This window comes from Tenrec ecaudatus, chromosome 5, assembly GCF_050624435.1.
Source record: "Tenrec ecaudatus isolate mTenEca1 chromosome 5, mTenEca1.hap1, whole genome shotgun sequence".
Lineage (NCBI taxonomy): Eukaryota > Metazoa > Chordata > Mammalia > Afrosoricida > Tenrecidae > Tenrec > Tenrec ecaudatus.
The window spans coordinates 89,941,443-89,964,299 of record NC_134534.1 but is presented as its reverse complement, the minus strand read 5'-3'; the positions used below and the strand labels follow the sequence as shown (position 1 = coordinate 89,964,299).

General features: G+C 41.1%; 2 protein-coding genes across 13 annotated transcripts in view; one reads left to right on the top strand and one right to left on the bottom strand.

Moving 5' to 3' along the window:
- The window catches only part of LOC142449166 (uncharacterized), a 38,029-nt gene that overhangs the window by 1,240 nt on the left and 13,932 nt on the right, over positions 1-22,857 (bottom strand). The window contains exon 3 of the mRNA XM_075550854.1: positions 12,560-13,881. Coding sequence (XP_075406969.1) covers positions 13,219-13,881 — 663 coding nt within the window. The 3' untranslated portion in view covers positions 12,560-13,218. The remainder of the gene's footprint in view (positions 1-12,559; positions 13,882-22,857) is intronic.
- The window catches only part of SPIN1 (spindlin 1), a 97,568-nt gene continuing 87,682 nt past the window's right edge, over positions 12,972-22,857 (top strand). For 2 of the 12 annotated variants that reach the window (XM_075549724.1, XM_075549718.1), the window contains exons 1-2: positions 12,978-13,115; positions 14,168-14,281. The gene's annotated coding sequence lies outside the window, so the exon portion shown is untranslated. Of the gene's footprint in view, positions 13,116-13,460; positions 13,643-13,858; positions 13,886-14,167; positions 14,282-22,857 lie in introns of those variants that run through there. The other 10 variants (XM_075549723.1, XM_075549717.1, XM_075549725.1 and 7 more) reach the window with 7 other exon arrangements.

Sequence of the window (22,857 nt, the reverse complement as noted above, 5' to 3'; positions counted from 1 at the left end):
TGGTAGACATTTCAAGAGGTAGCAAATGGTCAAGAACCAGTGGTAATAAAAGAAGATGTCAAAGTTCCACTGACAGAATTAGCAAAAAAAAACCCCCTCCAAAACACAAGGCTCCAAGAATTGACTGAGTACTAACTAGAATGTTTCAACATGAAGCCTGCACTGGCCCACATCAAGAAAATTGGAATGGTGCTATCTGGCTGACCAATTGCAAGAAATTCATATTTTGTGTATATTCCAAAGAAAGGTTTTCCAACAGAATGAGGAAATTATCTAACAATATCAGTAATGCCACATGTAAGTAAAGTTTTGCTGAAATTAATTTTAAAATAATTATATAAATACTTTGATGAGGAGCTGCCAGAAATTGAAACTGGATTCAACAGAAGACATTCAAAAAGTGATCTTGTTTGAAAGCAAAAAATACCAAAAATATGTTTACTTATATTTTATTGATTATCCAGTCATTCAACTGTGCAGATTTTAAACTATGGAATTCCAGAACACATCATGTGCCCAGATGGAATCTATACTTGGACCAAGAAACAGTAATTAGAACAGGACAGGGAGTACTGCATGGTTTAAAATCAGGAAAGATGTGTGTCTAGGTTGTATCTTTTTACCCTACTTACTAAATCTTTATGCTAAGCAAATTGGCAGGCTGTACAAGGTGAAGAACATGGCATTAAGATAGCAGGAAAGTTCACTAACTTTTGATATGCAGATGATACAACCTTGCTTGCTGAAAGAAAAAGATTATTTGAAGCACTTGCTGATGAACATTATACAGCCTTCAATATGAATTATAAGTGATGTAAAGGAAATAAAATTCCTCACAATTGGACTATAATGATAAGTGGAATAAAGCCTGAAGTCATCAAATATTTCATTTTATTTGTCTCTACAATCAATGCAAAGGAAGCAGCAGTCAAGAAATCAAACAATATATTGCACTAAGTATATGTGTTGTACAAGAACTTTTGAAGTGTTAGAGATCAAAGGTGTCACTCTGAGGGCTAAGATGCACTTGACTCAAGCCACAGCATTTTCAATTACCTCATATCCATGTGAAAGCTGGACAATAAATTAAAACGTGAGAAGACGATGCATTTGATGCACTGATGCATGTTGTAAGTGAAGAATATTGGTAGTACCACGGACATCCTGAAGGACCAGTCCCTAGACAAGGTCATCATGCTTGGAAAAGTAGAGTATCAGCCCAAAACATGAAGGACTTTAATTAGATGGACTGACATAGTGGCTGTAACTATGGCTTAAACATGGAAACAATTGTAAGGATGGTACAGGACTGGACAAAGTTTTGTTTCATTGTACATTGGATGGATACAAGTTGGCCCAACTTGATGGCACTTAACGACACGGACAAAAGACTGTATGATGCCGGAAGCATCAAAATAAGATTGACGGGACACGCAGCGTTATCATACAAAAGAGAATTGGTTGATATTCAACTAGCCTTTTTGTTTGTTTCTTCTTTTTAACATCATTTTATTTGGGGCTTTTTCAGCTCCTATCGCAATCCATCCATCCATTGTGTCAGCACATTTGTACACATGTTGCCATCATCATTTTTATTCAACTATCTTAAGAGGTATCATATACTCAAGAACCAATGGAACTGAAGGAAGAAATCAAAGCTGCACTCTAGGCTTTAGTGATAAACAGGGATCTAGGAACTGGTGAAATATTAATACAAATGTTTCAACAAATTGAAGCATTGGAAACGCTCAATTGTCTATACCTAGAATTGTGATCTGACAAAATGCAGAAATGATACAATATCATTAGTATTACATGAAAACAAAAGTTTGCTGAAAATCATTCAACAACTGTTGCAGTAGTACATTGACAAGAAGTTACCAGAAATTCAGGCTAGATTCGGAACAGGATATTGAACAGGAAATATCATCACTGACGTCAGATGGATCTGGGCTCAAAGTACAGAAATACTAGAAAAGTGTTTCCTTGTGTTTTTTTGATAATGAAAGGCATTAAGTTGTGGATAACACGGAGAAAAGTGGGAAAGAAATATTGTACTCATGTGGAACCTGTACTTGGCTCAAGAGGCAGTCATTTGAACAGAACAAGGGGGCACTGCATGGGCTAAATCAGGGAAGGCGTGCCTCGGTTTGTATCTGTTCACCAGAATTATTATACTATTAAATGTGTATGCTGAGCTAAACAATCAGAGAAGTTGGACTATATGAAGAAGAACATGGCATCTGCTTGACACAATGGATGCATGTGGATTGTGCTAAGAGCTGTACAAGCCCCCGATGAAATGATTAAAAAAAAAGAAAATGGCATTACGATTGGATCTGCAATCTGCAGATGACACAACCTTGATTGCTGAAAGTGAGGAGGACTTGAAACAAGTAATCAAGGATTAGTTTTCCATATGGATTGAAACAGTGTAAAGAATGAATAAACATACAAATAAAATAAGATGACCAAAATGTTCACAACTTGACCAATAGGTAACATCACAATAAATGGAGAAAAGATTCAAGTAGTCAAAGGTTTTATTTTGATTGGATCCACAACCATGTTCATGGAGACAGTTGTCAAGAATCAAACGAAGGAGATGCTGGAAAAGATAGCTGCCAGGTAAGTACTAGAAGACTTCCTCAACAACTACTGGAGAGGTTCCACTCACAAAAGAGGCTACCTGTACTTCCTAGCAGCAAGAATTCCAATTTAAAGCTAAGTAAACCAATGTTTCTTGAAGTGGGAGAGCAGCAACGCCTGCGAATAGACTCCCTTTTACTGACGTTGCCTCCTGGGGGGTGTGGCCTTCTTAAAATGGGGAAGAGGGGGGAAACCAGGAATCTCTTTTTCTCCCTGTCCTTCATCTTCCTGCTTTCAGGGACTCTGCCACTGATCCTGAGAGCTGTTGGCATCCTTGCATATTTCCGCCGACTTTGGATCCATGAAACTCTGCATCCACCAGCCAGTGATCTTCCTATATCCTGTCTCACCTTTCTGTACCTCTGGCACATGACTACATGAGTCTGAAGAGGGACTTATGGACTTGCAAAAGACCTATGGTCTAGGGTTGGACTGGGCTGGGATGCCTTCTTGATATATAACTACTTCTTGATATAAAGTTCTCTGTTAGTCCAGGCCGAGTAGAGAAACAAATTTATTTATTTTTATTTCTGCCATGTCATTTGTTTTTTAAAATCACTTTATTGGGGCTCATACAACTCTTATCACAATCTATATGTACATCAGTTGTGTAAAGCACATTTGTACATTCACTGCCCTCATCATTCTCAAAACATTTGCTCTCCACTTAAGGCCCTGGCATCAGCTCCTTATTCTTCCCCCTCCCTCTTGATAACTTATAAATTATTATTTTTGTCATGTCTTACTTACACTGTCCGACATCTCCCTTCACCCACTTTTCTGTTGTCCATCCCCCAGGGTGGAGGTTATATGTAGATCTCTGTAATCGGTTCCCCCTTTCTACCACATCCTCCTTCCACTCTCCCAGTATCACGACTTGCACCACTGGTCCTGAAGGGATCATCCATCCTGGATTCCCTGTTTCCAGTTCCCATCTGTACCAGTGTACATCCTCTGGTCTAGCCAGATTTGTGAAGTAGAATTGGGATGATAGTGGGTAGGGAGGAAGCACTTAGGAACTAGAGGAAAGTTGTATGTTTCATCATTGCTTCACTGCACTCTAACTGGCTTGTCTCCTCCCCACAACCCTTCTGTAAGGGGATGTCCAGTTGCCTACAGATGAGCTTTAGGTCTCCACCCCACACTACCCCTCATTCATAATGATAGGATTTTTTTTGATGCCTGATACCTAATCCCTTCCATATCCCAGACGCTGTATCATTTTATAGCTGGGCACCATCAGCTTTCTTCACCACACTTGCCTACACACCCATTTGTCTTCAGCGATCGTATAGTTGAGGTGAACACACAATGATATGATTTCTTTTTTGATGCCTGATAACTGATCCCTTCGACACCTTGTGATCATGCAGGCTGGTGTACTTCTTCCATATGGGCTTTGTTGCTCCTCAGCTTGTTTACCTTCATATTTATTTGTTTATTAAATAATTTTATTTGGGGCTCATACAACTCTTATCACAATCCACGCATACATCCATTGTGTCACGCACTCCTGTACATTTGTTTCCCTCATCATCCTCAAAACATTTACTTTCTACTTGAGCCCTGGTATTCCCTCATTTTTTTCCCCTTCTTCCTCACTACCCCCTCCCATGAAAAACAAATTTATTGACACTCATGTGTAAGAGAGAATTTGTGAGAAACAGAAAAATTTCTCCCAAGTTGTCTCCTTTGAATATATGCCAAACTTAGTTGCTTGCTAAACACAGTAAGTGACTATAGACTTGGAGTTCAACAAAAGTAGTCAGAGGTTGTTCTCCCTAAGGGTTATCAGCCATCTAGAGCAATCTTACAGTATAGTCTGTCCCACCCTAAGTAGGGCTCACTCCCTTCTGATAAGGATTGTAGTAAATTGTTTCCCTGTAGGAGAGCCCAGGGAGGTAAGCCCATGCAGAGGTGATCAAGGGTAGGCCGCCATCATGAATCTAGGGTCTTCCCATCTTGTCACATATATACCCCTAGTCCCTCCCCTTCCTATTATTTGTACACCCCTAGCTCAACCCCTTCCTGTTACGCTTATGCCCATTGTACATTCCCGTCCTATTGCTTGTATTGCCTATTGTACAACCCCTTCCTGTGACATATGTCTTTACCTGTAATTCGGAGACATGCACACCCCCAAAGAGATATAAACCTATAAATTGCTCTCTCTCTCTCTCCTGCCCTCTCGTCTCCCATCTCCATGGATACCACCAAGAGGAGCATGCTACCATGAAATGTGTCTGACTCCTTCATTTCACTCTCTCGTCTATATCTCTTAATCTCTATGACTTTACTATAATCTTTACGTATTATTGCTGTACAATTGCGCCTGCTGGGGCCTGTGATCATTTGTTAGGGGGTGGCTTCCCTGAGAAGAATTTTATATCAAGAAGTGATTATGCATCAATAAGATATTCCAGCCCAGGCCAGGTCAAGTTCATAAATTCAATATTAGCCATAAGTCTGAGATGAGCCCATGAATTTCTCTTCAGGCTCACGCAGTACATGCAATGATGTCAAATGCAGGAAGATCACAGACTGGTGGGTGGAAAGTCCTGCAGGTCCAGTAGTGGAAGCATCTCCAAGGCTCTGGCTGCCATCATTATGGTTCCATGTGGTCTGTCAACAGGAAGGTTAAGTAAAGAATGTGTCCCACCTCCAGAGGAAGAAAGGAAAAAAAACTCCCAGAATTCTCATGAGGTCACCTCTGCAAGGAGGCATCAATCAGGCTGTGACCTGATTGACAGGCTAGATTCCACCCTTATAACCTATTTATCAAGTTGACATGAAATTAACTACCACAAGTTGTTAGTTATACAGATGAGTGTCACTGGATTTGCTTCTCTAGACAACTTGGCCTAATGCACCTTACATGTGTGTGATTCTGCTGTTTGTATCTTCACTTTTGTTGTTGGACATAACCCTATAAGGGTATCTAAGGATAATTTAAATTACCCAGTCTCCTGGTATTTACATGATTATGTTGTCATGACCCAACATTATAAGAACAATGAATACATCATTAATAAGAAAGTTATTGAACATTTACTTTGCTTTAAGGAGTATATTGATAGCGAAACTAAATAAATCCCTTTCAATTTTATCATGGAAAGAAGAGATAATAAACAAGTACTGTACATAATTATGAAGTGGGATGTGTTATCAAGGAAAACCCAGTAGAGTGTAAGTAAGAGAACAAAAGTAGGCAATCTACTTGTGCAGGTGATCATGATAGGCGTCTTTCAGGTGATATTTAACAGTAATTTTCTTCTTGTTGTCTAGAAAATGACTCCGAGGAAGGCAGTGGTGAACTAGTAGATTGGATGGAAGCGGAATAGTTGACCAGATAGTTGCTCAAGCTGTTTTTCCCTTTCAATCCTCTAGGAAACATTTTCTGAGCACTACATGACGTTCCCTGTGTGAAGTATAAATATATGCTGTATACAGACACGGTGCCCCCTCCAGAGGCTAATAAAGTGCCTCCAGCTCCTTGGAATCCAGTTGATGTTTGCTGGGCGAGTAAGTGGAGTGTTCTCCTGGTTATTCTTTTTCATTGATTGGTGCTGCCTCACTGACAGTTTCAATGGTTTGACAAAGGAACGCGGTATAACTGTTATTTTGCAGAGGTTCCCGAACAAGTTGATAGCTCAAAAACTGTATACATGCAGAGAAGTGTGTATTAGTTTTAATCCTAAAGCACTTGGTTTGTGGAAAGCTGGAGTCTACAATGGGAGACCTAACTTTTTTGAGTCTTGACATAAGTTCAGATACCATTTGAGTTCTATAAGACTAACAAACCAGCAATATCTCCCACAAAAAGCACGGACTCCCAAGGAAACGTAGGGAGGGTCTGTTTGGCTTTCAGGCTTACTCAAAGGACTGTAGCACTTGGTCAAGTGTGCCCTTATTTACAGAAAACAGCTATGTTATCTATTATAACAATTGGGGTCCTCCTATTTCAACTCGGGACTACATAGCATACCATGATCAAGATGAAGTTAGGTCAAAGCTCTAGAACCAATCCTGTAAGTTTTTAAAAACGTCGTTTTATCTATCTATCTATCTATCTTGATCATGGTCCTATCCCCACTTCTGTAGTATCACTTGACAGTGATTATTGCCTTCTACGGATCATAATTATGATGATTTCTTTTGTATTTATGAAAATCATGGCTGTGAGTCAGCAGAAAATCTATCTGCCTCATGCTGATTGTGTCTCTCAACCAGGATGATTTGTCTTTTGTCTTTGTCCTGCTTAATAAAAAAAAATCCAAAACCAAACTCACCGCCATCAAGCCAATGCTGATGTATAAGACTGCGACTTGGATGGAAGCTGAATAGTTGACCAGATAGTTGCTCAGTTTTAGTAATTTGTTTACTGGACTCAGTAGAAAGCCCAGTTTCTCTTCTGAGGAGGTTTCAGACTGCCAACTTTGCAGATCACAGCTCAACACATAACCACTACACCACCAGGGCTCCAAATAAAATGTTCTCTATACAATATTTGCGTCTGGGGTCTTTTTTCCTCTAGGACAGGTATATTAGAAATAAACTCCTGGGAAGAGTGGGGCCTTGTGTTGTTATCCTTCTAGTCCCTCTGCAGCCTTATTTCCAAGAAGAAAGGAGATTGATGGATTGCTCCCTCTGTTTAAAAGGAAGAAGCTTTAGTAAGGCTATTAGTTGTATGATGTCCCCTGTGAATCAGAGGAGGCAGGGCCTTCCTTCTAGAGTTGAAGGGGTGGGCAGCATACCTCTCCTAGTGAAGAGAATCTTAGACTGGATTAAGCTAATGGAAGAAGGGTCCAGAGGTCAAGGGGGCTGAACCTAGAGGTAGTGAGACTGTTGCCAGGGTGTTTTGGTGCTCCTAGGTTTCTTTCTATGTGATAAGGCAAATCCTTCTAAAGACTGGCAATGATTTTTTCATAGTGTCTTCAATGAAGCCTTTTTTCCCCAAGGCGGAGTATATCCAAGGATAAGTAAAAATTATTTATTTACACAAAACAATAGAAACCTTTATTAAACAAATCACTGCAATATGAAGCTATTGTGCTTTGATCTAGCTAGCTTCCATCTCGGGCTATGCATTTCTAAATAGAGGTAATGTTTCCATCTAATTCTACTAAAAAAAATTCTGGGCTCTTGAGTTTTTGTATACCCAAGGGACTCAAATTGTCTTCCTTTTCAATATTGAGTTTGGGAAACAAAAAGAAGTCTGACAGGGGAAGATCAGGACTGTAGTCTGGTGGAGTAACAAAATGCTTGTGGGGCAGCTACTACAGCCCTTGAAAAAGGAGCAGGTACGTGGTTTGTAGAAGGCTAGAGATTACAGCTAACCCCCTGCAGAGCCCTTACTGGCATTAAGCCTTCATTGAATTCCCTCTGACCACTGCCCTCAGACATAGAGCACTGGAATGTGGATTACTGCAGAAACAGTTAGGTTAAAACTTAACATATCATTTGTGTTCCCTTTTGTCCCCCCATTTTAAATTTGTCCAATTTTTTATTATCTTCAGCTTTCACTTGGATTGAGGCTTTTGTGTGTTTTATTTATCACTGTTGGTTTTTTTGTATAATTTTTTTCTTTGAAAAATTAATAAAACATTGTTGTCCCATAATTCACGTATCACACAATTCAATGATAAACATATTTAAAAGAGCTGTGCAATAATTACCATAATCAAATTCAGAACATTTTCTCTTCTTTTATTTTTGTTTAAATCCTTTCTTATACTAATTATTAGCTCATCCTGCCTCCCTGCCATAACCCTGACAAACTATTAATGCAGTTCTTGCCGACAGATTTGCCTACCCTTAGTTTTATGTAAAGGGAAACATATAAAAACAAAAAATAAACCCAACAATAGCAAAATAAAACAGAATAACCTCAATTGAAAAGCAGAAAATAATAAACTAGAACAAATTTAAAATGGGTCAAACGGGAGAACAAATAAGGTGTTAATTTTAACCTAACTACGTTTGCATTAGTCCACTTTCCAATGCTTTGTCTGATAGCAAGACTACTCACATCTCTGGACAGTGGTCAGTGGCATTCACCAGAGACCCTGCAAATGACTTTCACAAAATCCTTGGATCCACAGACTGGTGTGTTTCTTTTGTGTGAACTTAGCTGATACTTTAAATGGAGGGCTGCTTTTTCTGAAACAAGTTTTTAAGACCCCATACACTATTCTTTCTGATAGCTGGGCACCATCAGGTCTTCACCACAATTTGTTACAGCACCTGTAACTTCAGTGATCTCATCATGAGGGGGAACTCAAGGGGAAAAAAAAGGAATTTTGCTCTCTCTCTCTCCCTCTCCTAGACCTGTTAGGAAACCAGGGGTTGTCCCTCTACCTGCCAAGGCCTACCTATACCCCCCCCCAAAAAAAAGCTATATATTTAATTTTTATATAAAAACCTTATCACCTTCAAAATACTCTTTATTACATGGAATACATTTGTCAAATCTGTGATTCCATTCTTGGAAATATTTTTCAAACTCATCTATTTGGATGGCTGACAGCACTTACCTTGATTTTTTTCTTGTTATATCTCTGCCCTTTTGTGCCCCTCTGCATTTGCGGAAACAAAATGAAGTAGCATGGCATGAGGTCAGGTGAGTAAGATGTTTAGGGCAAGAGAGGCATGTTGATTTTTGCCAAAAACGGGCGCACTAATAGCTGCATGTCTATAAACAGAAAGCTTGATTAACAATCTGACCTGGTGGAACAAACTCCAAATGCACTACAAGTTGACATTTTTGTGCATTAGGGAAGTTGATGTATGTCAGAATGAGGTTTGTCATCAACCAATATTTTACCTTTTTTGAAATGAGAAAGACACTTGTACACTTGAGTTTTCCCCAAAGTGCTGTCCTTGTATGCTGTGTTCAACATCACAACAGTTTCTGTGGCATTTTTCCCTAGCAGGAAACAAAATTTCACAGCCATCTTAAATCAGCCATCACAAAAAATTAGGTTTGAGCAAATTGCTTTTGTAGAAAATTCATTATGACCAGAGAGAACTTTCCCAGGCGACACCACTGGGTGCACTATCTCAGAATGAGTTGCTTGATACTTGCCTAGAAAAATTTGTACTACGAAAGCTTTTTTTTTGGGGGGGGGGTACCTCCTCATAAGATTTTCTTTTTATGAAATCCAGGGTAGGTGAATCAATAGAGAAAATAATTTGATTGATAGTTCTTTGGGGTTATGGCTGGGCAGGTTAGGTGTAATGGGATGCTGATAATATTGGATGCAAGAATCAAGAAATGTACTAGAATTGTGGTGAAGATTGCACAACTCTTTTTAATATATTTAAGCCATTGAATTATAAGGGATGTGAATTACAAGTCAACAAAACTGTTTTCTAAAAAAAGAATGCGCATTGTTATGACAAAAGTTCTTTGGTGTAACTTTTCTGGCCCGTTGCTTACCAATATTGTTTTCAATTAAAAAAAATCCTAATCCCCGTGATTTCCCTGTATCCTTCAGCAAAATGTATCAAGAGTACACTTTTGGGATCACAAAAAACCAAACAGTCACTATAAATAGTCACTTCAGAGCTGACTTGTCAGCCTTGAATTTAACTGGTCCAGCAGATCCCTTCAGAAGCCACTATTTTAGAATTTTTTTAAAGGTACCCTAGCATGATTAAGACAAGCATATAACAGAGAAAGTATCTGTAGCCATCTACTGAGAGTAGAGACAAGTTTAAGCTTGTTTGAATAAACTAATGCGTGTATGAATTAGAGCCCGAGTAGAAAAGCTTTGACCCACCTTTATGTATATGGGGATAAAGAAGCTTTCTACTCAGAGTTGCAGTTTAGGAAACCCCCAGAGTGTCATGAGGCAGAATTAACTTTGGAAGTGGATTTTAGTGTACATAAGCCTATATGAATATATATGCATCATATACATGATGATGTGTGGGTAGCATCTGATCTCTTACAAGGTAGAAAGAAAAGAATCATCATTATCATCATCAGTTGCCCAACGCCCATTTCTATGAGGCTGAGGTCAGGCATCCCTCCCAGTCACCCCTCCCAGCCCTTCTCAGCTGGGTTTGATAATTCATTGAAATGACCACATAAAACTCTCAGCCAACTTCTCATGATTTTAGGGTTTATTAGGGAAGTTAACAGGTTACAGTTCAGGTGAGAAATGCTTGAGATATAGTTGTTCAGTCAATTCAGTCTGTGCTTGCAAATGGGTTTTTTTCTGGTTGTCAGTCTTGGCTGGCCTCTGCCTTGCTCTGACAATGTTAGAAAGCTTTTTTTTTTTAGGCAGCCAGTAGATGCTCGAAGGGCGTATCATTTTGTCACAAGCTTCAGCCTGAAGACCTAGCTCTGTGGTTGAGCATATCAAATCTCCCCAATTAAATGCCAGAGGTACCCTACTCCACAAGCCAGCCTCCTGCCCCAAAGCACTCAGCTTTACTTGCTCCATGGGTTGGGAAATCCACTGTGCTGTCTCACCCTCTGGCTTAGGATTCTGCTGATGCCACACCTGCTGGTATTCAGACCCAGATTCCACTTCTGAGTTCTGTGGTCTACTCTGCGAAGTAATAAACATTGTTCTTGATGTTCCTTCTCCCCCTTTTGCTTATTTGTTGTTTACAATTAAATTACTCAAATGTTATCTTCATTTAAGGGAAAGTCAAAGAAATGAAGAAGGAATCTTGGAAATTTTTGACTCCTAACCTCTTGCAAGAATGTGTCATCAGGATTGGAGGAAGGTTTATTAAAAACGGCAATATGCAGATGACACAACCTTGCTTGTTGAAAGGGAGGTCTTCAAGCACTTGCTTATGAAGATCAAGGATCACAGGATTCAGTATGGAATTACAATTCAATGTACAGAAAACCAAAATCGTCACAACTGGACCAGAGGTAACATCGTGATAAATGGAGAAAAGAATGAAGTTGCCAAGAATTTTGTCTTGCTTGGACCCACAATCAATGCTCACGGAAGCAGCAATCAAGAAATCAGAGGACACACAGCCTGGAGTTAATCTGCCGCATAAGACTTCTTCAAAGTGTTGAAGAATAAGGATGTTACTTTGATGACTAAGGTGTCCCTAATCACCTCATATGCATGTGAAAATTGGATACTGAATAAGGCCGACCGAAGAAGAATCTGAGTTTGAATTATGGTGCTGGTGAAGAACACTGACGGCTACGGATGGCTGAAAGAACAATTATCTCTTTAGGAAGAAATACTGCCAGAAGGCTTCTTATAATTGAGGATGACAAGGCTTCATCTCACATACTCTGGACATGTTATTAGGAGAAAGCAGTGCTTAGAGAAGGACATCATGCTTGGTTACATGGACACCCACAAACCAAATTCACTGCCATGGAGACAAAGCTAGCCCATAGCCACCTCTTGCAGGTTTCTGAGACTGGAACTGTAGAAAGCCCAGTCTTTCTCCTGCAGAGCTGCTGCAGACCACGCGGATCCCAGCATTGCCACAGTGGCTAACACAATGGGGTCAAACAAGAATCCTGAGGATGACGCAGGACTTGGCAATGTTTAGTTATGGGTGTACATCAGGTTGCTATGAGTTGGAACTAACTCGATGGCACCTAACAACCACCACCTTCGCAAGCCGAGTTATTTTGGGGTGAGGATAGCAAAAATGAGGTTTCCTGGAATGTAGACCTCCTATCTCCTCCCTCCACAACCTCAGGAAGATCAGATAGTTTGTGGGTGAGGATTTTGGGTTTAAGTTAAGGTGAGATACCTAGAGATAACCTTTTTCTGTGGCAGAGTAATTGCAAGATGACTTGGGTACAAAGGAGTGACTCAAGCGAATCACAGGACAGAAATATATTTTTGTAAGGAGATTAAGTTCTTCTGCAGTCCTGAACCTGCGTTACTAAAATTTAACGGACGTTAAAACTCACCTTTTACCCAGATGCTCTATTTTATCCAATTCCATAAATCTTTACGGTGCGCACGACTCAGAAGGACTTGCAGGTCAAAAATCCAAGGACAAAGAGCATCCTGTTAGGAGGTCCTTATACAAAACGAAAACGGAATTCGTTGCCTAATTTTCAGCAGATATGAGCCACGCTAAGGTTTCCCGGAGCTCTGCACTCTTAATGGCACCCAGACGTGTAAAGGATTTGGCCGACAGTCTGTAGCACGTACTAACTAACAGTTTTCGCGGATCTCGGGCGAGAGTAACATCCCGCCCAGTCTCTTCAGGTGAGCAATTGCTAGGCCCCGCCCCCACCAGGCCGCCCCGGCAGCGCGTGCGCATCTCATCCGGGCTCAGAGAGGGCCGCCGAAGCGGCGTGGCCTCGCAGTTTGGCGGGCCCAGTGCGCGTGCGCCGTGGAGGCCGGGAGGCGGGGAGGCGCCGTCTGGCTCGGGTTTGAGTCAGGCAGGGAGCTTGAGAAGAGGGACGGCAGGAGCTCCGTGTAAGGTTTGCGGACGACAGCCCTCTGGCAGGTCGGCAGGTGAGGCCTCTTCGCCGCAGGCGGGGGCAGGGGCGTCCTGGGAGTGGAGTTGCTACCGAGAGGGACCCGAGCATGAGGCGCGCGACGGATTCGATCCTGGGCCTCAGGCGCGCGAGGGCAGGCCGCAGGGCCGCCTTGGTCGAGGTCGGCGTCTGGTCGCGCCCAGGTGAGCGCTGACGGCTGTCCACCCGCCTCCGTCCGCCCGGCTCTCTGGCGGCGCATTGTCCGGTGGCTGGGCCGCGCCCTCACAGCGCCCCCTGCCGGCCGTCACGCCCGCGCGGGCGAAGGCCTCCTGGGCCTCCTTGCGCCGAGTGCGCTTTCCTTTGTTCGCCGCCGCCGCGCTGGAATTGTTCCTTCCGCCCGGTGCTGCCGACGCCCCGAGAGTCTCTGCACCCTGCACCCCTCCCCGATAACATGGCCGCCGCAGCGGCGCGCCCAGTGCCTCCGGCGCCGTCGGTACTTTAGCGCCTGCTTTTGTTGCTTGGAGCTTGCGCTTCCGCCTGCGCTGCGCGCTCCGTCTGGCTGCGGTAAGGTCCTCCGGGCCCAGGCGGTGGCAGCCCTGGGCTCGGGGTGACAAGTGGGACTCCACACAGCGTGCGGGGCGGGAAGCCGTGGCGCTGCGTATTTCCGAGGGCGGGTGGAGGAGGGGACGATGCGCCAAAACCGGTGGCGGCGGCGAGATGTTCGGAGTTGCATAATACCCCAGGCCTGCTCTCGCCTGTGACGAGGAGGATGGTCCTCGGAAGGGGAAGAGGAGCAGTACCACCTAGGTCCCGGGCGGTGGGGGCGGACCTCGGGATGCTCTCGAGCGGAGACCGAGCGGGCGCTGCTTTCCGAGCTGGTGTCAGCTGCGCGTGGCGGAGGGTGGGGGTGGGGGGCTGCTGCGCCTCTGCGGGGTTGGATTATTTTAGTGAATGGGTGAACTCGGACTTCTCGCTGCCACTCAAGGGTGAGGGATATTGCATCCTGACAATAACGCTGGATTTCACGTGGAGAGCCCAAGTCCCTGGAAGTTGTCGGATTCACTGAAAAGGCTTATTTTCTCCTTCTAGTGACGCCCACTAGCACATTTCCAATCCTATGCGGTCCTCCGGCATTCGCAGCACCCTCTCCTGGCTCTCTGTTAAATACTTCGGCAGCTTTCTGTCGTACGAGATTGATTGACGGTGGGAATCTACGTTTCCTTTTATCCTTTATAAGCGACCTTGAATGTGTTCTGCAAGGTTTTGTTCAGATTTTAGATAGGTTCTTACGTGGATTATGCATTCTTGATTCCACGAGTTTAGTTGTTAGTAAGGGCTTCAGTAGTAAATGTTATGAAGTATACACCTCAGCTTACTCAATTGTGAATATGTTCTTTTTCTTATAATTTGTGGCCTGGGATTCTAAGTATTGAAGAGCACTTTCCAAGCATACTGAAGTAATTTTACTGTTGGCTAAAATGAATTTGGTTATTGTGTATATTTAAAACCAATATGATACCTTGAAGTGTTTTAAAGGATGCCTCTGGGGGCCTTGTATCAGAGAAAACATGCACACAAAATTGTGTATAACTTCTGTTAGAATTTTCTGGAAGGAGCTTATGAAAGTATTGATGGAAAATACATAATAATCACTTTTTACGTTACTTGTTAGGAAGTAAAAATATCCAAGCCAGAGGATTTAGGCCAAAGTGTATTATATTTGTGAAAATTCTTTTAGAGGTTATGAAATTTCAGAAAGATCAAGTAGAAGGAGCTCTCCTACCCCACCCAGCTTTAATTAATAGACAAACCTCCCAAATTATAGAACATTAATTATCCAGATTTGATAAATAAAGTGTGCATAGTGTATTTATAGGTAGTAGGTATTTACTGTGAGAAAAGTTTTCCTTTCCCTGGAATTTTACTAGTAGTTTCTGACAGTGCCATTAACAATTCAGAAGAAAATTGCACCCACTGCCATTGAGTCCGTTTGATTCATAAACCACTCTATAAGGGGTTACCCAGGCTCTAAATCGTGACCACAGCAGAAAGACTCATCTTCCCCTGAGGAAGTGCTTGGTGGGTTTGAACTCTGGTGTTTGTGGTTAGTAGTCCCAAGAGGTGCACCAGAGTACCTTCCCCCCAGTGTATACATTGTTACTGGAGCAGATAGCCTCATCTCTCTTCCCCAGAGCAGCTGGTGAGTTTGATCTGTTGACCTTTTATTTAGCACTCCAACACTTCCTAGACAGATTAACCAGGGTTTCAAATAATATATAGAATATTAATAACCTAGTTTTGGATGATCTGCAGCAGTGTTGCTTAATGTGGCATTTGGGACACTTGTTCTAAGAACTGCTCAGGTAAAAGGTGTCCTTTGTACTGCTAAACTCAAGGTCAGTGGTTCAAACCACCACCAGCAGCTCCAAAGAAGAAAAATAAGACTGACTGTTCTCTTAAATTAAAATTTATAGCCTTGGGAGCAGGGAGGGAGGGGGAAAATGAGCTGATAACCAAGGGCTGAAGTAGAAAGCAAATGTTTTGAGAATGATGATGGCAACAAATGTACGAGTGTGCTTGACACATGGATAGATGTATAGATTGTGATAAGAGTTGTAGGAGCCCCCAATACAATGATTAAATGAAAAAATATAGCCTCAGAAACTCTAGATAAGGTCTCTGTGAGTCAGAATTGATTTGATGACAGCTGATTGCCAAGTCAAATCAGTTTGGGAAACTGCATTTTATGGGCAGTTCCCCAAATTTGGCTTTTACTGTATTGATAAGAGATTTGTTCATTGAAATCTTAACCCGAAAAACATTAATGTTTTTACTCCTTAATGGTTGCACACTCTTATGAAGAGTAATAAAAGTATATCTACGTATTATTTTTGAAGTTAGTCATGCTGATTATTCAGAGGTTACGAGGAATGCTATTGGACATTTCTTTTGGTTTAGCTGTTAGTACCTTAATTTCTGTGAAAACATTTAATATATATCCATATAGATCCTTTATTGGTTGATTAGCAGAATGTATTTTTCTCCCATTTCTTTGAATAAAAAGAAGTTAGAAGTAAATTTACATGATGGTTTTGTGAAGGTTCTACAGTTAAGCCTTTTGAATGAAAAGAATGTGGATTGAAATTGAACCCCATATTTACTAGTCCCACACAACATAGCTAAGTCATCGTGTATCATTTTTTAAGTTCTTGGTCTCCAGATGTAAACTGGAGCCCAAACTTAAGTGCATTATGAGAATTATTATTATTAAATTTTTGTTATAAAAATTAAGGGAAATGGGTTTTGGAGTTCCCAGTACAGTTCCTGAAATGGTAGCTAATGTTAGTAAATAATGCTTTTTGTTCTTGTCAAGTGCTGCTGAGTTGGTTCCGTGATTCTATATGTTAACAGAATGAAACACTGCCCAGTCCTTCATTATCCTTACAATTTATATTTGAGCCCATTGTTGCAGCTGCTTTGTCAGTTCATTCATCTGACTGAGGTTCTTAGCTCTTTCTGTGTCCTTTTTCAGAGATGGGTGGTTCCTGGTAACATGTTCAAATTAAGTGAGGCTGGGAAGTCTTCCCATCCTCCTTTCTAAGCAGCGTTCTGGTTGTACTTCTAACACAGATTTGCTTGTTGTTTTGGCATTGCATGGTACTTTCAGTGTTCTTCCCCAACAAGAGCAATGATTCTTCTTTGGTCTTCCATAATCATATGATTAACTTTCATAGGCATATGATGCACTTGAAAGAATAAGACTGTTTTTATTTTTCTTAACCCTTCCTGTTTTTGAATTTTGCTATAAGAACCCCTGTAGCTTTTGGTGTTGGGCTTTCAAGTAAAGGTAAGAGATTTGAACTCTCCAGCTTTGCTGCGGAGAAAGAGGATGCAATCTGCTTCCATGAATACTTATACTGCCTCAGAAGCCCAATGGGGTGGTTTTACTTTGTCCTGTACGGCCACTATGAGTTGGAATCTATTCCATGTTATTGGATTTTTGATAGAGTTATTAGCAGGATTTTTTTTTCCGTAGTGGAATAAAAAGCTTTTGCCTCTGTTAAATTAGATCATCAACACTGATGATCTAATCATTTTATTGGGGGCTCCATCACAACATCCATCCATCCACTGTGTCAAGCACATTTGTACATTTGTTGCCCTCATCATTCTCAAAACATTTGCTTTCTACTTGAACCCTTGGTATCAGTTCCTCATTTTGCCCCTCCTTCCCCCCATCCCCATGAACCCTTGATAATTTATAAATTATTATTCTGTCATATCTTACACTGTCTGATGTCTCCCTTCACCCACTTTTGTCTGTCCCCCAGGGATGGGATTATGTGTAGATCCTTGTAATTGGTTCCTGGTGCCTATCTTATGACTGGAAACTACCATAAATCCTTTCTGAAACAAGTCACAATAAGTACATAAATATGTAAGAAAAGATAATCTCTTTAAATATTGTAGTCTAGTAGGGAAGCTATACATGCATATAATGAGGAAGTTACATGCTGAATGGTATTTTGATAAACCAAACTCTGCCATGCAGCTTCTTGCAATTCACAGCAACTCTATAGGGCATGGTAAAATTACCCTTGTGAGTTTCCAAGTCTAACTTCTCAGGGGTAGAAAACCTCATCTTTCTCCTGAGGAGTGGCTGATGGTTTCGAACTGCTAACCTTGCAGTTAGCAGCCCAACACATAATCCACTACCTCTCCAGGGCTCCTGGTATTCTAACAGGATCAGGAATATTAGAGTAGAAGAGAAAAAAAAAGTAAATGGAGAAACAGAAAATAGTGCACAAAAAGAATGATTGAATCTTAATTTGAATTTACTCCATTTTACTACTTTATGACAGTGGGAGGCTAACACACATCCTTCATCGGGTGTATGATTAAATGAGGAATTAAATAAAATGATTCCTAGGGCCTAACAAGGAGCCCTGGTGACATAGTGGTTATATGATAAGTGTTGGGCTGCTAATCGCAAGGTCAACAGTTGAAAACCACCAGCCACTTTTCTGGAGAAAGATGAAACCTCATAATTAGGGCAGGCCTATCCTGTTCTATAGGATCACTGTGCGTCATAATAGATCATAATAGACTTGATGGCAACGAGAGGGCGTTAACAACACTGGTAGCTTCATGTAACCGTACCCCTAGTGGCAGAGTGGGTTACCAATTGGGCTGCTAACTTAAAGGTCAGTTTGAACCCCCCAGTTGCCGTATGGGAGTCAATGAGACCTACTTCTATAAAGGGTTAATCTCAGAAACCCACAGAGGTTGCTACCCTGTCCGGAATTGACTCTCAATGGCAGTGCACTTTGGTTTTTTGATTACTAGGATATACCATTTGTAGCTTGGTTTGACTGGTCTATCTAGAGTTGAATTTTAGATAATTCTATATTACCATGTTTGGTCAGTTAGTTCTGTAGGCAAGTGGAAGCCATTGAAAGAATATTAGAAAGTAGAAAGATGAATTGGAGTAATTTGACCAGCGTGGAATCACTAGTCCATTAATCTTCAGGTTAGCTTTTTAGGAAAGGTATATAAAGTCTTTTGAGGCTGAGGGAATCTGAGCTCAGAATATTAAATGTGTTGACATTAGGCGGAGAGGAACAAAACTAACACACACATATATTGTAAAATGATTTGTTATTGTGAATTAGGTTGGAGGTTTACATTTCAGACTATAACTCAGCATTCAACAGTTCAAGCTGCTCATCAATCCCTTCCACCCACATTGAATCCTAGGCCCCCACCTCCCGATTGCTCTACTCCCTTTTATGGATCTCTAACTTCCCTTTTATCTAGTTAATACTTGTTAACCTCTAGTCTGTTGCTTCATCCTCCCATTTCATTTTGCCAACTTTGCCTACCCCTCTCCCCACCTTGGGAACCTCCAAAGTCTATTTGTCTTGGTTTTTATCCTTACAGTAGTGGTCTCATAATATTTTGTGATTGACTAACACCACTGAGCACAATGTTCCGCAGGTGCTCTCATGATATGAGGTGCTTTGTGGTTTCTAAGTTAGGCATATATGCTATTCAATTGTGTTCCTGTATCAACATTTCTTTATCCATTCTGTTGGGCATTTAGGTTGTTTCCAAATTCTTGCTATTATGAATAGTGCTGTGATGAACATGGGGTGCTTATGTTTATGTTAGGGCTTTTACTTCTTGAGATACATATCCAGTAGAGAGATTTCTGCTCATGGAATTTCTATGCCCAGTCATTTGAGGTAGCACCATAGTACTTTCTACAATGGTTGTACATATTTACAGACCCACCAGCATTGTATGAGAGTTCTAAGGATTACTAGTTTGTTTGTTTTTTTAATTGAGTAGTTTGGGTGTAAGGTGGTATCTCATCTTTGTTTTGATTTGCATATCCTGGATTGTGGGCATTTTTTTATATGGTTGTGTTAGCCATTTGGATGTCATTTTTAGTGAATTGTCTATGTCCTTTGCCCACTTTTTAATTGGATTAATTCACTTTTTTTCTTATCGAAGTACTGAAGTTCTCTATAGATTTTTTTTTAGATTAGTCCCTTGTCATGTTATTGCAAAATATTTTTCCCCCAGATTGTTGGTTCTCTTTTACTTGAGGAAATCTTTTGATGTGTTTGTTATTTTCGGTAGTTCCCAGTCATGTTTTGTCTTCTGTGTTTGTTTCCTTATGTTTGAGAGTGTGTTTGTGCCCTGCAATAGGGCCCTTAATGATTCCCTATGTTCTCATTGATGATCTTTATAGCTCTGGGACTTAGGTTTAAGTTTTTGCTCCATCTTGAGCTCATTTGTATATATGAGATGTGATGTATAGGTCTTGTGTTTTTCTGCAGATGGAGATGCAATTTTGCCAGCACCATTTGTTGAGTAGATGGTCTCTTTCCCAGTTTTTTTTTTGTTTTGGTTTTTTTGGCCCCTTGTTGAAAGTCTGTTGTCTGTAGGTGGATGAATTTATTTCTGGATTTTCTATTCTGTTCCATTGGTCTATGTACTTACCATTGTGTTAGTACCAGGCTGTTTTGATTATTTGTTTAGGTAATAGGTTTTGAAGTCATGTAGTCCTCCTCTATTTTGTTTTTAAGTTTTTAGCTTATTCTGGGTCTCTTCCCTCTGTATGAAGTTAGTGTTTACTTTTGCCATATCGTTGAAGAAATGGAGTTGGGATCTAGATAGGCATTGCATTGTTTTTATAGATGCAGTGGGTGATACTGGCATTTTCACAGTGTTGAGCCTTATCCAGGAAGGCGGAATAATCTTCCATTTATGATGTTATGTTTAGGTACTCTTCAGTCAATTCCGGTCATAGTGACATAGCCACTACGCTACCACAGCTCCTTTGAGTCAATGCCCACTCATAGTGACAACAGAACAGACACCGTCCACACCTGCACCATCTTCACAGTTGTTATGTGGGACTTTGTCAGTCTATCTTGTTGAGGGGCTTCCTCTTTTCTATCCTGGTGGCATAATGGTTACCAGTTGGGCTGGGATCTGCAAGGCCAGCAGTTTGAGACCACCAGCCGTTCCACGGGAGAAAGATGGGACTTTCTACTCGCATAAACAAATATTATTCCGGAAACTCACAGGGCTCATGCTACCCTGAGTTGTCATCGGCTCAAGTGAGCTCTGTTAGTGTAGTGGTTATGTGTCCAACAGTTTGAAACCACCAGCCAGCCTTGGGAGGAAGAGATGGGGGCTTTCTACTCCGGAAAAGAGTTGGCCTTGGAAACGCCCAGAAACGTTCTACCCTGTTGTATAGGGTTGCTTTGAGTCGGCATCAACTCTATGGCAGTGAGTTTGTCTTTATACTTTACCAAGCATGATGCCCTTTTCCAGGGACTGGTCTCTCCTGTTAATATGTCCAAAGTATGTGTCATTTTTTAGGAGCATTCTGGCTGTACTTCTTTTCTTCCAAGACATACTTATTTGTTCTTTTGTCAGTACATGGTATTTTCAGTAGTTTCACCATCCCCATAATTCAAATGCATCAGTTCTTCTTCAGTCTTCCTTAATTCAATGGGCAACTTTCACAAGCACTATGAGACAGTTTGAAAATACCATGGCTTGGGTCAGGCACATTTTAGTTCTTAATAATTTCAATAATTTAAAGAGGTTTTATGCAATACAGTCCCCAATGCAATGTTGTTTGATCTCTTGACTGCTGCTCCCATGAATATTAATAGTGGGCCCAGGTGAGATGACATCATAACCTGAATCTTTTTTTCCATTTATTATAATGTTACTTCTTGGTCTAGTTTGTGAAGATTTTGGCCTTCTTTCCATTGAGTTGGAATCTGCACTGAAGGCTGCTATCAATGATCTTCATCACAAGTGCTTCAGGTCCACTTCAGCATGCAAGGTTGTATCTATGTTATCACTGATTGTTTATGGGCTATATTCTAATAATGACACTGCATTCTTCTTGTATTCCAGCTTCTCTGATGATCTGCTTAGTATACAGACTGAATGCACTATACAGATTGTGGGAATAGGATACAGCCCGCCTATACCTCTTTCTTGATGTTAGATCATGCAGTCCCTTATTCTGTTCACACACCTGCCTCTTGCTCCAGGTTTGGAATGAGCATGATAAAGTGTTCTGAAATTCCCATTCTTTTCAAGGCTATATATTCTTTTATGGTCCACACAGCCCAGTGCCTTAGCATAGTTAGTAGAACACAAGTAAACGTCTTTCTTGTATTTTCTGCTTGAAAAATACATCTAGCATCAGCAATAATATTCCTTGTTCCATGCCATATGAATCTTGCCTTAATTTCTGGCAGTTCCCTGTCAAGGTACTCTGCTGCAGCTGTTCAATAATCTTTACCTTTACGTGATATTAATAATACTATCCTATAGTTTGCTTGTTCTGTTAGTCACCTTTGGCATATGTACACATATTGATCTCTGCAAGTCGGTTGAACAGGGAGCTGTCTTTGAAATTTCTCAGCATGAAAGAATGAGTGCTTCCAGTGCTTCATCAGATTGCTGAAATACTTCAGTTGGATTCCATCAATTCCTGGAGCCTTATTTTTTGCTGATGCCTACAGGGTAGCTTAGACTTTTCCCTGCAGTACTGTTGGTTCTTGCTCATATGCTACCTCTCGAAATGACTGAATATTTACTAGTTCTTTTTGGTACAGTACATTTGTGTATTCTTTCCATCTTCTTTTGATGCTTCACACATCATTCAATATTTTGCCCATAGAATCTTTCCATATTGTAATTCAAGCCATGATTTTTTTTAACCCAATTCTGTTGGTTTAAGATATGCTAAGTGTGTTAGGCAGGGTTCTCTAGAGAAACAAAATCATGGCACTTGATTTTATATATATGGATAGGTTTGTACAGCGAGAAGGAATGTAACAGCTAATTAGTCCACACAACAGTACGGAGGGTTCAGTTCAACTCACTTCCATGGAACAGTTAATATTACTGGAAGTCCTTCAACTCATGTGCCTGCTGGGGCCAAAGTCAAGGAAGCAGACAGCAATGCAAGGCAGCAGAGTCCAGCGCCCTCAAGCTCAAGTGATATATCCAACAGTAGCGAAGCGAAACAGGTCTCGAAGGGGAGGCTCAAGCTCTAACAACAGGATCCATGGGCTGGCATCCTTCCAAGTCTTTGGTGGTGGCACTAATCTCTGCAGTCCCTCCTGGAATTTGGTATTGCTTTTGGTTTACTATTTTCCTAGGCAATGGCAGTTTTAATTGTGTCCACTTGACCTTTCCTACCATAATAGCCCTTATTCCACATTTCTGGGATCCAG